Below are 12,814 nucleotides of genomic sequence, written 5' to 3'. Positions count from 1 at the left end.
CCTCCGGAAGCGCGTTCCATGTATCCACCACCCTTTGGGTGAAAAAGTACTTCCTAGCATTTGTTTTAAACCTATCCTCTTTCAATTTCTCCGAGTGCCCCCTTGTACTTGTGGTTCCCCATAATTTGAAAAATCTGTCCCTGTCTACTTTTTCTATGTCCTTCAGGATCTTGAAGGTTTCTATCATGTCTCCTCTAAGTCTCCGCTTCTCCAGGGAGAACAGCCCCAGCTTTTTCAGTCTGTCAGTATATGAGAGGTTTTCCATACCCTTAATTAGCTTAGTTGCTCTTCTCTGGACTCCCTCAAGTACCGCCATGTCCTTCTTGAGGTACGGCGACCAGTACTGGACACAGTATTCCAGATGCGGGCGCACCATTGCATTCCTTCGTCCTGGTCGTGATACCCTTCTTAATGATACCCAACATTTTGTTTGCTTTCCTTGAGGCTGAGGTCATTTTTACTGCAGCAGGAAAATGGCCAATTTTCCATTATTTGAGTTAATGACCGTTCAGAAACTTATTATATGGCTCCAGAAGAAAGAGGTCTGATTGAGACATCCAGGTTTTACTTTCATTGAAAGCAATGGATGTAAAACCTGGATGTCTCAATCCATCCTTTTTTTTCCTTTTTCTGGAGCCTTATGGTAACCCATTCACTAAAAATCTTTCCAGTCTTCTTATCCCCCCCTCCGCTGCTTCCTCCCCCTCCATGCAAATTTCCAGCTGACCTCCTACCCCTCTTCTAATTTTCTCTCAATGACTATCATGTAACCAGCCACTGAACTGCAACTTCCCTACATATAATCCTCAAATCTCCACCCTTCCTTCAACTTCTCCTCAAAGCCTCTACTATGTATCCAACTCCTAAATTGTAACTTGCTGGAAATGTCCAGCTATCTTCTAATGTCATCCGCTTAGAACTGCGAGGTACAGGCGGAATAGAAGTCACTAATGTAATGTAACATATGGAGAGGCAATGACCTGAAAGCACTCATATAAGTAGAAAACATGGAGCAGACCAATAGTACCGAAAAGGTTGCACTTTATTAATCAAAACCTGACATGGCCACGTTTCGCCTTCAGACTGTATCAGGGGCAGATACTAGTAGGGAATTAGTACATATTCCTCCCTACAAGCAGAGACTATGTCTGAATTCAAGAAAGCCTGGAATAGGTATGGGAGATGACTTAGAGAGAGGAAGAGATAATGGTTACTGCGGATGGACAGACTGGATGGGCCATTTGGCCTATATCTGCCACCAAGTCTTTCATATACACAAGTCAGGCTGCATTCAGATAGTCAGACAGCCTGACCCGTGTGTCTAAAAGACTTTGCTTGTAAGGGGAAACGTGTACTAATCCCCCTGCTAGCATCTGCGTGAAGGCGAAACGTGGTCACGTCGGGTTTTGTTTGTTTAATAAAGCGTAGCCTCCTTGGTACTACTGATCTGCTGTGTTTTCAACCATTCATTAGCATTGACATTAGCGCCTAGAACTATTGGCAGGGTGGTATACAAGAAATAAAATTTTTATTATTATTATTATTATTATTAAAAGAGAGCGGCCGAGTGCTTATTTTGTAGGCAGTAAGGGCTCGCAGGCTAAACCGGTAGCATGCAGTTATGTGTCTGCGCTAACTGATCAGGGCAGAAACCCCTACTCTCTGCCTTCCAAGGCATACCCCCTCCAGGAAAAGTATTTTGTCGATCTTACCATAGGATGCCTGAGTGAGTCCCACAGTAGGCCCTTTTAAACTACGGTAAGCATGTGCTAGCACTTACTGCAGCTTAGTATATGGGCCCCCTAAGTAATTAAAAGGGAAATTATCCACCTACAGCAGAGATGGAGGGAAGGAATGGTATTACAGTCGTCCCTCCATATCCACAGGGGATTGATTCCAGGATGGACACCAAAATCCGCGAATGCTCAAATTCTATTAATTACCTCCCTCTCCCCCATCCCCCCATGGTCTGGTATCTCGCAGCTCACTCTCTCTCAGGCCCTCCAAACCAGGTGTACCTTTGCAGCCAGACTTCGGCCCTGCAGCAATAGTAGCAGCCTTACTCAAAGGTTGCCTGCAATCTCACCGGGCCTTTCCCTCTGATACGGCCTGCCCCTTCTGATGTAACTTTCTGGGCGGGCCGTGTCATGGCAAGTTACAATTCAGGTACAGTAGGTATTTCCCTGACCCCATAGAGTTTACAATCAAAGTTATACCTAGGCAAAGAAAGGTTAAGTGATTTGCCCATTCCCACAAGAACCATCATGAGAAATGCTAGATTGGAATCAAAGCTTCTCCAGTTCTCAGCCCAGAACATGATCAAACTCAATACAAAGCAAAGGAGAGTAATTCAATTGGAGATAGGGACAACACCAAGCCTCTTCCATACTTACCTTAGTGCCTAAGCAGGCTCCAGTTAGTGAGCGGTATCTTCCACAAACACCTTCTCATATTTGCCATGTCCAGTCAACACAAACTTGAACTTCTTCCCAGAAGCAGCATTCTGATAGGTGAGGGGGGGGATAGGAAAGAAGACAAGACGGGAGCAAAGGATTAGTTGGTCTCTATCAGCTCTATGTGGACCTTCCAGAACAGAGTTTTCAGTACACGCCAAAGTCTATTAACTCTAAACACTATTCCTTGCTGTGGGAGCAGAGTCAATATGGTGGACATGGCCATAGGAGCTGACGAGAAAATTAACATCTATAGTTCACTTCAGAAGTTACTCAGAATCCTGCTAAGGGGCTGTTACTCTCTACTTAAAGCTGTTGTGTTCTATCAACAAATAACTACAGCTTTACTTGAAAGAAAGTGCAGTACACAGTAGCTTTCACCCTTCTTCAGGTAAACATTGTCCTTTTAAGTTATGATTTCTTAATATTTCAGAAACTGGTTTCCTGTAGTTCCTTGGCTTATCTGGAAGTAGGTAAGATGGAGGACAACCACAAATAACAAAATACAGATGTTGCCACAGGATTCTTGACCTGCGACAGCTTTTTGGGGACCAATAAGAGACTTAGATGAGGAAGGTGACCTAAATAGGTTACATCACCACAGAGCTCCCATTCATCAAATGACTAGGGTGTGGTGCATCCTCAAAAACTCCTATTATTTTTAAATTGTAAATGTAGGGGTTTTTTTTGGAGGGTACAAAACAATTAGAACCAGATATTCGAGGGATTAATGCTTCCAATTTTGAGAGTTAAGCTCATTAATGGATCATTTTGAGAACCGACTAGGGTTATGTATTATTTATTTCAAAAAGTTCTATTTCATTTAAAACCTAAGCTCTTAAAGTTAGGAAAGATTTCAGGCAGAGAACAAAATTTAGAGTTGCAATTCTATAAACTGGCACTTCATTTTAGGTACTAATTGTATAATGGCTTAAGCTGTTAAATACTAGTGCTGCCATTTTTACTGTGGAGAAAGAATGGGTAGGAATGAATGGAAATTGTTCCTGTCCCAACGCGTCACTAGACCACCAGGAAATCATGGTAAGTCTGGGGGGGTTTCACTCTCACTCGGGAGAGAATGCTAGCTCCGGTCCAGTGGGGATGGGGATGTGGGCATACATTGACTGCAACAGGAGAGGGCAGCCGGAGCGCCGGCGAGTGAAGGAAATCACTCGCTGTATGCTCCGACCGCCTCTTCCTGTACTAAAGTCGGGCCTCACCAATCAGGAGCTGGCGGTCGGAGCATACAGCAAGTGATTTCCTTCACTCGCTGGCGCTCCGGCTGCCCTCTCCTGCCCAGTCATTCGCAGTCTGAAAATACCACGAATGACCGGGACCGCCGACCACGAATATGCGGGGGGAGCACTGTATTCACATTCCCAATTTCGTATCGGCAATTTCGACGTGCCTTAAAGACGTATCTTTGTAGGAAATCTTTTGGAAGTTAGAAATTAGACGTTTCTTCACTTGTATTAGTATTAAATCTTTGTGAACTGCATAGAACTTAATGGTATTTACGGTATACAAGTGAGTTTTATGTTATGTTATGCCACACTTCCAGGCACGGACACCTCATCTTCCTTCCAGCTCACTAAGCAATAGATAGAAAACCTCAGCATAAAGGAAAGAAAGTCAGATGGCAAATTTGATACCTTGCCAGAGGCAGAGTGCGGACTGCCCTTCTGTTCCCACAAAGTTCTTTTACTCAGGATGTCTCCAGGTGTAACATCCTGGACACAGATAAAAAGAAAGATGTATTCAGAATCTCTAACAGCCCGGCTCACATTTGCAACGCGCCTCAGTTCATTTTTAGATTGCAAAGCGATTTAGCCTATTAGAGCAGGCGATCTCAGCAAGGACACAGAGGAAATATCAACGTCTTACTCTTGCAAATTTACACAGACACAGAAGGGCATACTGTATATCTGATAAAGAGGAAACTGAAGACAGGTAAAAAGATGACAGTTCTGGCAGACTCAGAGTTTAAAACAGTGATCTTTGAAGTGACTGTGTGTGAAAGGAAGATGACAAAACAATAAAAGTAGAAAGACGCTTAAAAAAAAATTGGATAGTAGTGGAGGACTGGGTACTCACTGTTGGCTTTGAAGGGGTCTGCTTTGCAATTTCCTCAGGTGTACCTTTGGCCCACTGGTTAATAAGGTCTGAAACACCAATGTTCAAACCCTCGGTATCCTATAATATAAAAACAAGGAACTATCACTTCGTAAAAAACAATCTCAGCTGTAAAGAGATCATATAGTGTGAAGTCTTTGTGTGTGAGAATCTTAGGGTTACTAGATGTGCGGATTTCTCCAGACATGCCGTCCTTTTGAGAACATGTTCGGGAGTCCAGATGGCTTTTCAAAACCTGACACTTTGTCTGTGTTTTGAAAAGCCTCCTCAAATCGTGGACAGGGAAGAAGTGCGCGCATGCGTGGATGTCACGAGATGCCGTCCCGCGCACACACAGGCAGCGGGGGTTGGACTGGGGCGGAATTAGGGTGGGGGTGGGTAGAACTGGACGGGCCTGTGGGCGTGTCTAGGGATCCGGATTTTCCGGTTGGAAAATCTGGCAACCCTAGAGAATCTATCACAACATAATCAGGGCAAGCCCCATTATTAGGGGGGACTAGGTGTATGGCTGGTGCAGCAGAATTGGGAGGGGGGGGCGGGGGAGTGGCAACAGTAGAGTATCTCTAGTGAGGCTTAGCTGAGAGCAGCAGCATTTTAAAGCAGCCTTCACAGAGCATCCACCTGCACTCAAGCCGTGCCACGTCCTTCCTCCTGGGACCCAGCAGGCCTGCGCTGGAAGGCTCCCTGACCACACACCTTACTTTGCAGTACTGCATCCTGCAGGGCATCCTGGGCAGAGCAGAAGTAGGATGGCATCAACAGCCACAAACGTGAAGGAGGTGATAGACATGAGGAGGGGCAGAGAAAGAAAAGAATGATGCCGGATATGCAAAAGCGTTCACATTATATTGTACCTTACAACAGAGTACTTTACTGTTTGTATGAATTCTTTTTGTATGTGAACCGCCTAGAACTATATGGTGTGGCGGTAAATAAAAATAAAATGATTATTTACTTTGTTGTATACTGTGATTTTCAAATGCTGTTCCAAAATAAAATTCAAATAAAGGAGTAAAGCTGGGGCACGGAAGGAAGGAGAGATGCTGGACAAGGGGTGGTGGTGGTAGGAAAGGGAGATACTGGACTATGGGAGGAAGGTTCTTCAGCCACCCCTACCTAGGGTGTCAGATACCCTTCAGCTGGTCCTGGATGTAATCTTGGTGTATGAGGGTGTGCGTAAGAGGAAATAAACAGTAGCTTTACCTTGCAGGGTGTAGCTTTAGTACCGGAAAGAGCAGTGGCATCGCCCGTCTCAAACAGGGTCTTCTTATTGGCCACAGCGTCGGCAGCACTGGGGAGTTCAATAGAAGGCTGTCTCTGAAGTTTGCTTGTTTTACTAGCGCTCTGCAATAGGGCAACGTGCAAAGAGGCTGTTAGTAATCCGAAAGGCACATCTCCACTACCCAAAGAATCTACAGGAAATGCCCGAGCAGCTCAATGAGTCCACTGGAAGAGTAGCCCAGGAGGACAGAAGTCACAATGCAAGCACATCCTATTCTCCCACTAATCTTCCTTGTGACCCAGGCACGACACTTTAACTTTAATTTCCTGTGGTACAAACTTAGGTCCCTATTCATTAAACTATGTGGCAATAATGCATGTGATTTACCAATAGAAATTATGAAAGGTTGGTCGATATTGAGACCTCCTTGTAATCTTCCCAACTATTCTTATTTGTATATAGTGTCTTTTAGGTGGTCCATTCTAAGGGATCCCTTAGAATGGACCACCTAAGCTAAGCTAAGTATTAGCTTTATATTTATAAAAAGTTTTATCTATGCACTGATGCACTTTTTGAAAATCATCAATATAAAAAAAAATTTAAAAAAAACTAGTTGGATTGACCCGGTGAGGAATTAATGTATAAATCCAACCACTATGATATGTATTTGAGTGGCTGGTGGCATTTCTGAGGGTCTGTTAAAAGACACTATATACAAATAAGAATAGTTGGGAAGATTACAAGGAGGTCTCAATATCGACCAACCTTTCATATTTTCTGTTGCTACGCATTCCCCATCTAAATAGACTTTCTTGACTAAATAACGCACATCAATTCATTATACAATATGTGATTTACCAATAACATAACCTAATGCAAGGCTTTCGACCACAGTGCAAGTTAAAACAACAATCAGCAGCAAAGAAGATCACTATTCTGTGAAATCATTACATTACATTACATTACATTAGTGATTTCTATTCCGCTTGTGCCTTGCGGTTCTAAGCGGATTACAAGTTAGAAGACTGGACATCAATAGCGAAGTTTGTGCTAAATTTGCAAAGCTGTGCTATTTATTGAAAGTTAACTTCCCTCCCCCCAGAACTTTCCAATCCCTTCTACTACCCCAAAACAAAGACAAAAACCCCCACAAAAAAAGTCAAAAAATGACAAACTGCAAAAATGTGGGGTAGAATTCTTATTTTTGATTAATAACAATTAAAGAACATAAGAATAGCCTTACTGGGTCAAGCCCAGTAGCACGTTCTCACGGTGGCCAATCCAGGTCCCTAGTACCTGGCCAGAACCCAAGGAGTAGCAACATTCCAGAATCCCAAAGAGTAACAAAAGATTCCAGAACCCCAGAATCACAACCTCTTGTTCATTATTATAAAAGAAGGAGGTAAAACTGAACCTTCTCATGGTTTTTAGATGCACATTTGTCAGTTTAACAGCGGTGAGACCTCAGATATTCCTAACCCAGCTCATTCTAGAGCAGTAAAATCTGGTCTACTCAGTGGGTTTCTTTATAACCACTGGTCAGTCACCACCTCCAATCCAATATAAACTTCTTTCATATTAAAATAATAAATATCATAAATATTTCATAAATACTGTAAAGGTGGAACTTAACTTCAGATAACAACGAGGCTTCCGCTCAATCACGATCCCAACGGGACCCGTTTCTCCCTTGGCTTCTTGTTTTTCAGGTGATTGTATGTTAAATGTGGTTGGAACACGGCTACATATAATTGGTTCACGTGTTCTCCTGAGGAAGCCAAGGGCGAAACGGGTGATTTTTGATTAAAAACAATTCTACCCCCCATTTTTGCAGTTTGTCTTCGACTACCCTGCCACCCCAAACCCACCACTTGCCCTCGGATCCTTTTAAAATCTGCACGTTCATCCTCCAAATTCACACCCTTCCCTACAGTTCCTCTGGCATATATCTCCGTAGTGGGGAGCAGGAGTGATCCCCTTATTTAGCACCTGACCGTATCAGTAGAACTGTTATACTGCTGCCAGGGGCTGGAAGGGTGCCATTTTGAAAATGGCAGCTGCCACAGTAGGAGCGACCAGGGATCGCTAATGCCTCCTGTGCTAAAAAGGTACACATCGTGGTCAGTATCCTGTATTAGCTGCATAGGTATTACATTACATTGTTGTCTTCTATCCCGCCAATACCTTTCCGTTCTAGGCGGTTTCCAACAAGAGTTGGCCTAGGCATTTCCAGGGAGAATACGTGCGTAATAGATGTAGTATGCGTCGGGATCTGTGGAGGGTCGAACAGGTTTAGTTTGATCATTTAACAAATTTCTTGAATAGAAAATTTTTAAGTTCTTTCCTGAATGTTTTGTAGTCATAGTCAGCAAATTGGAGAGGTGGCGGTCTAGGTGGGACAAAGTACCGGGTTTTGAAAAACTGTCTAGACCCCCCAGACACGTCCTCAAAAAGGAAATTCATACGTCTGGTAACACTAAAACAAATCCACTTTCGGACTTTGTGCGTCACTATACACCGCTAGCCGCCAGGGACCTAGGCACCATCCTGGAGGCCACTTAGCAGTGGCTATTTATTTTTTGTAAGTTATTAAGTTAGGCAGCGATAGGGTGGCTACTTCTGCCTAACATCTGGTAGCTTTTGTAGAATCTGGCCCTTAGTACTGAATATTTGCGCTTAGCGCTATTTAACCAGCCAGGAGCTATCCTGGCTTGATAAATAGTGCTGAAAATCAGGTGAAATGTCCTCTGTATTCATCAAACAAGTTTTGGAAATGAATAACAGCTCTAAATGTTCATCCAACAATCAATCATGAATAAAAATTGGCTTAATCATCATAGAATGAGCATTTATTAAAAAACCCTTTACTTCTAAGTTTGGAACAATACGAGTCCCACAAGCAAACTTCCTGTAAGGTCTGAGGACAAGTTGAGAGTCCATAAGTCCCTCTCTGGTGTAAAGGCACATATTTACCTTGCAGAAACAAAAAACAATATGGAGAAATAATGTTTCTGAGATGGACTTTATTAATATTAAAACTTGGCAAACCACATAAAAACCTCTAAGACGCAGTCCGCTGAAAAGCTTTGGACCCTGGACCCAACACAGTCCGTGTTTCGACAGAATGTCTTCTTCAGGGGTTCCTATGAAGTCCTATGGTAAAGATCGGTGGATAGAAATGCCAGTCGGAAATAAACTTGGATTTTTGAGCCCCTGTCCTGCACACAGCTTTTACGGATCAGTTTATTTCCGACTGGCATTTCTATCCACGGATTTTTACCACAGGACTTCATAGGGACCCCTGAAGAAGACATTCTGTCGAAACACGGACTGTGTTGAGTCCAAAGCTTTTCAGCGGACTGCGTCCCAGAGGTTTTTATGTGGTTTGCCAAGTTTTAATGTTAATAAAATCCATCTCAGGAACATCATTTCTCCACATTGTTTTTTGTTTCTTCTTGGATTTGTCTGTGGAGATCACTGGATCAATTCTCTTGTTTTCGTCTGGACATATTTATCTTGACCCAGAATACATGGAATCATCTGATCCCCTTAATTTCCTTGTTGAACCACAAATGAAATTCCTTTACCAAGAAAAAGCTCCTCAAAAGCTTCCTAGTAGTTTCCTGAGGGGCTCACTAAAGAGTGCTGGCCTTCAGCTCGCACCGTCCATGAACTGCCAGCCTTAAGCCATGGTCGGCATCTGCACTCAGTTAAATAATACTGAGGGTGATGTCATTAAAAGGGGCCTTGCTGCAGGGAATTCTGGGAGAAGGAATTCACTAAAGCACCTGTATCAACCACTGTGAGGAAGATGAAATAAGTCCCTCTTATGCCCTCAATGGAAGCAAAGGGACATGTGTGGCTGTGTGTAATAGAATGCCTTTTACTTCTGCTTGTTTGCTTACCCCCCCTTCCCCCCTTTACAAAACTGGAGCGTGGTTTTTTTGCACTGTCTGCGGCGATAACAGCTCCGACGCTCATAGGAATTGTATGAGCATTGTAGCTGTTACCACCATGGCCAGCGCTAAAAACCGCACTACGGATTGGAGAACGGTTTTGTAATGAGGAAAATAGTTAATAAAGGCTCGTGGCTGAGCAGCTCCAGTAGAGGCCACTTTCGTTAAGCTGTATGCCCACAAAAAGGCAAAGAAAAGTTCCAGATTAAAAAAAAAAAGGATGTCTGAAATTAGTTAACACAATAGCCAAGAAACCTCTATGCAGTGGAATTGGACAGGAAGGATGATTTCACAAGAGTCTGAATAATTTTTTTTTTAAAAAAGACACTGCAACTATGAAAATGAGAAAAAGACAGAAAGAGAGAGACACCTCACCTCTACTGCATGTGTGTACTGCTCCAGTCTATCGTCAATCTTAGAAATGGGCAGGGCAGGTTCACTCTTCTTAATACTATTACTGGAAAACAAAATGAAGATAGGAGAAGTAAGAAAGAAAGAGTCAAGCGGCAAGATGAAGAGAGAGGAAGAGAATAGAGAAAGACAAGGAGAGACATGGGAGAAAGGAAACCCAAGTAATGGCAGGTGAGGGGACAAATGGGAAGGCTGGAAGTAACACAGAAAAACTGATGAGACTATGAGGGCAAGACAAAAAAGGGAAAGAAGCATATGAAGAAAATTAGAACAGCGAAGCCGGGTTCAAATCCCACTTCTGATATTGAGCAGGTCACTTAACTCTCCACGGCTTGAATAACTTACATTCATAAGGCAGAGCGTAAGTGCATTAACATGTAGCTACAAGGGGGGTCGACATAGCTGGAACATGGAGTGGCATGGGGGGGATCTACAATTTATTTATTAAATAATTTCAAACATTGCTATTACACCAAGTAAAGAATATGGAACAATCAAGAAAAGAAAAGATTTGTACATCAAATCTTAAGCACGTCAATCAAGCCCACATTATATGAGAGAAAAGTGTTCTAATTTTAAAAAGGAAAAAAACATTAGAAGAAAAATGGAATAAAATCCTAAAATTCAGTAGACACTATAATAAATTTATGACCTTAAGTCAAAATCTAAACTTTTTAAAAATTATTTCTCATTCGTATAGTTGTACCTCGGGTTTCTGTTTCCCCCAAAGTATTACATGTGGGAAACAGAAACCCAAGGTTCAACTATACGATGGGAGGGATGTTATTAAATGAGAGTACCCAAGAAAGGGACTTGGGGGTAATGATGGACATGACAATGAAGCCGACGGCACAGTGCGCAGCGGCCGCTAAGAAGGCAAACAGAATGCTAGGCATAATCAAGAAGGGTATTACAACCAGAACGAAATAAGTTATCCTGCCATTGTATCGGGCGATGGTGCATCCACATTTGGAGTTCTGCGTCCAATATTGGTCGCCGTACCTTAAGAAGGACATGGTGTTACTTGAGAGCGATGCGTCTGATAAAGGGGATGGAAAACCTTTCATTCGCTGAGAGATTGGAGAAACTGGGTCTCTTTTCCCTGGAGAAGAGGAGACTTAGAGAGGATATGATAGAGACTTACAAGATCATGAAGGGCATAGAGAGAGTAGAGAGGGACAGATTCTTCAAACTTTCGAATAATAAAAGAACAAGAGGGCAATCAGAAAAATTGAAAGGGGACAGATTCAAAACGAATGCTAGGAAGTTCTTCTTTACCCAACGTGTGGTGGACACCTGGAATGTGCTTCCAGAGAGCGTAATAGGGCAGAGTACGGTACTGGGGTTCAAGAAAGGATTGGATAATTTCTTGCTGGAAAAGGGATAGAGGGGTATAGATAGAGGATTACTGCACAGGTCCTGGACCTGTTGGGCCGCCGCATGAGCAGACTGCTGGGCCCGATGGATCTCAGGTCTGACCCAGCAGAGGCATTGCTTATGTTCTTATGTTCGCTTGAAGAAATGATTCCAGTTGTGTTGGGTTCCAAAAAACACATAATTCTATTCTGTAGATGCAGCAGGCACTTAAACAAGGATATTTTACGTCTGCCATTGATCTTGCCTTACGTTAGTCACACCAATGCTGGCTAATGCTAGTATTCTATAATGGCATTTTGGCACATAGATGTTCTGACAGAATTGGCGCTCAGGCCCCGATTCTATAAATGGTGCCTATAACGTAGGCACCGAGTATTGTGTAGCTTAAGTGCGATTCTATAAAAGTTAGGTGGGTTTCGATATCAATAAAACGCCCCCATTGCAAATGCAAACATTGTCTCACTTCTGGCTCACCACACAATTGTTTCCCACGTACTCACCTTTATAGGACCCCCAGGGACCCCTGAAGAAGACTTTTTGTCGAAACGCGGACTGTGTTGGGTCCTATATCCCTAGCGGACTAGGTCCTTTAAGGCTCTTATGTGGATGATTTCAGTGTACCTTTGGAACTTTGACACTTTCAAATAAAGTCCATTTAGGAACATTGTCACTCCACAGAGTTTTTTTGGGGTTTTTTTTTTGTTTTCTTTTGCTATCAATAGGCATCCTAACCTTAAGCGCGCCCTATTTATGCCAGGGTTTTCTTGACCTAAATGAGTGCATCTAAGTCCATAACAGGCACCTACATGAAAAACACACTCACAATCTGCTCCCTAATCATGCCTACTTTCTGGTAGGCGCCATGGACTAGGCACTTAACAAGTTAGGCACCTACGGGGAAATTCTAAAGCCGGCGCCTAAACTTAGGCAACCTACTGGCACCTAAGCCAACTGAAGAATGCTGTTAGAAACAGCAAAAAATGGTCAATGTAGAACGCCTACCGGCACCAGAATCATGCCTACATAAGCGCTATAGGCTGCCAAATGTCAAAGTAGGCATGGCTACTGCCAGAAGTGGGGTTAGGTGGTTTAAAGCGTCTACGTTGGTACGATTCATATGAAGATAGGCACCAGAAATGTAGTCCTGGAACACCCAGGCCTACACTACCAGCACCTATCTTTCACTTAGGCATGATTCTGAAACCAGCGGTAATACGTAATCGACACACAATCAGTGGTTGCTTTTAAGGTGGCCGCCCATA

At 43.1% G+C, this 12,814-nt stretch overlaps 1 protein-coding gene across 5 annotated transcripts in view; it reads right to left on the bottom strand.

Annotated features, from left to right (window-relative positions):
- LSP1 (lymphocyte specific protein 1) overlaps positions 1–12,814 on the bottom strand; it is a 120,044-nt gene that overhangs the window by 15,121 nt on the left and 92,109 nt on the right. For all 5 annotated transcript variants that reach the window (XM_033928717.1, XM_033928720.1, XM_033928718.1 and 2 more), the window contains 5 exons: positions 10,140–10,221; positions 5,790–5,930; positions 4,548–4,646; positions 4,106–4,183; positions 2,394–2,503 (listed from right to left, as the gene is read on the bottom strand). In XM_033928717.1, coding sequence (XP_033784608.1) covers positions 2,417–2,503; positions 4,106–4,183; positions 4,548–4,646; positions 5,790–5,930; positions 10,140–10,221 — 487 coding nt within the window. In that variant the 3' untranslated portion in view covers positions 2,394–2,416. The remainder of the gene's footprint in view (positions 1–2,393; positions 2,504–4,105; positions 4,184–4,547; positions 4,647–5,789; positions 5,931–10,139; positions 10,222–12,814) is intronic.

The sequence above is a fragment of the Geotrypetes seraphini genome, chromosome 19 (assembly GCF_902459505.1).
Source record: "Geotrypetes seraphini chromosome 19, aGeoSer1.1, whole genome shotgun sequence".
NCBI classification, from domain to species: domain Eukaryota; kingdom Metazoa; phylum Chordata; class Amphibia; order Gymnophiona; family Dermophiidae; genus Geotrypetes; species Geotrypetes seraphini.
Note: the sequence above shows the minus strand (reverse complement) of the source record. Positions and strands in the feature narration are given on the sequence as shown.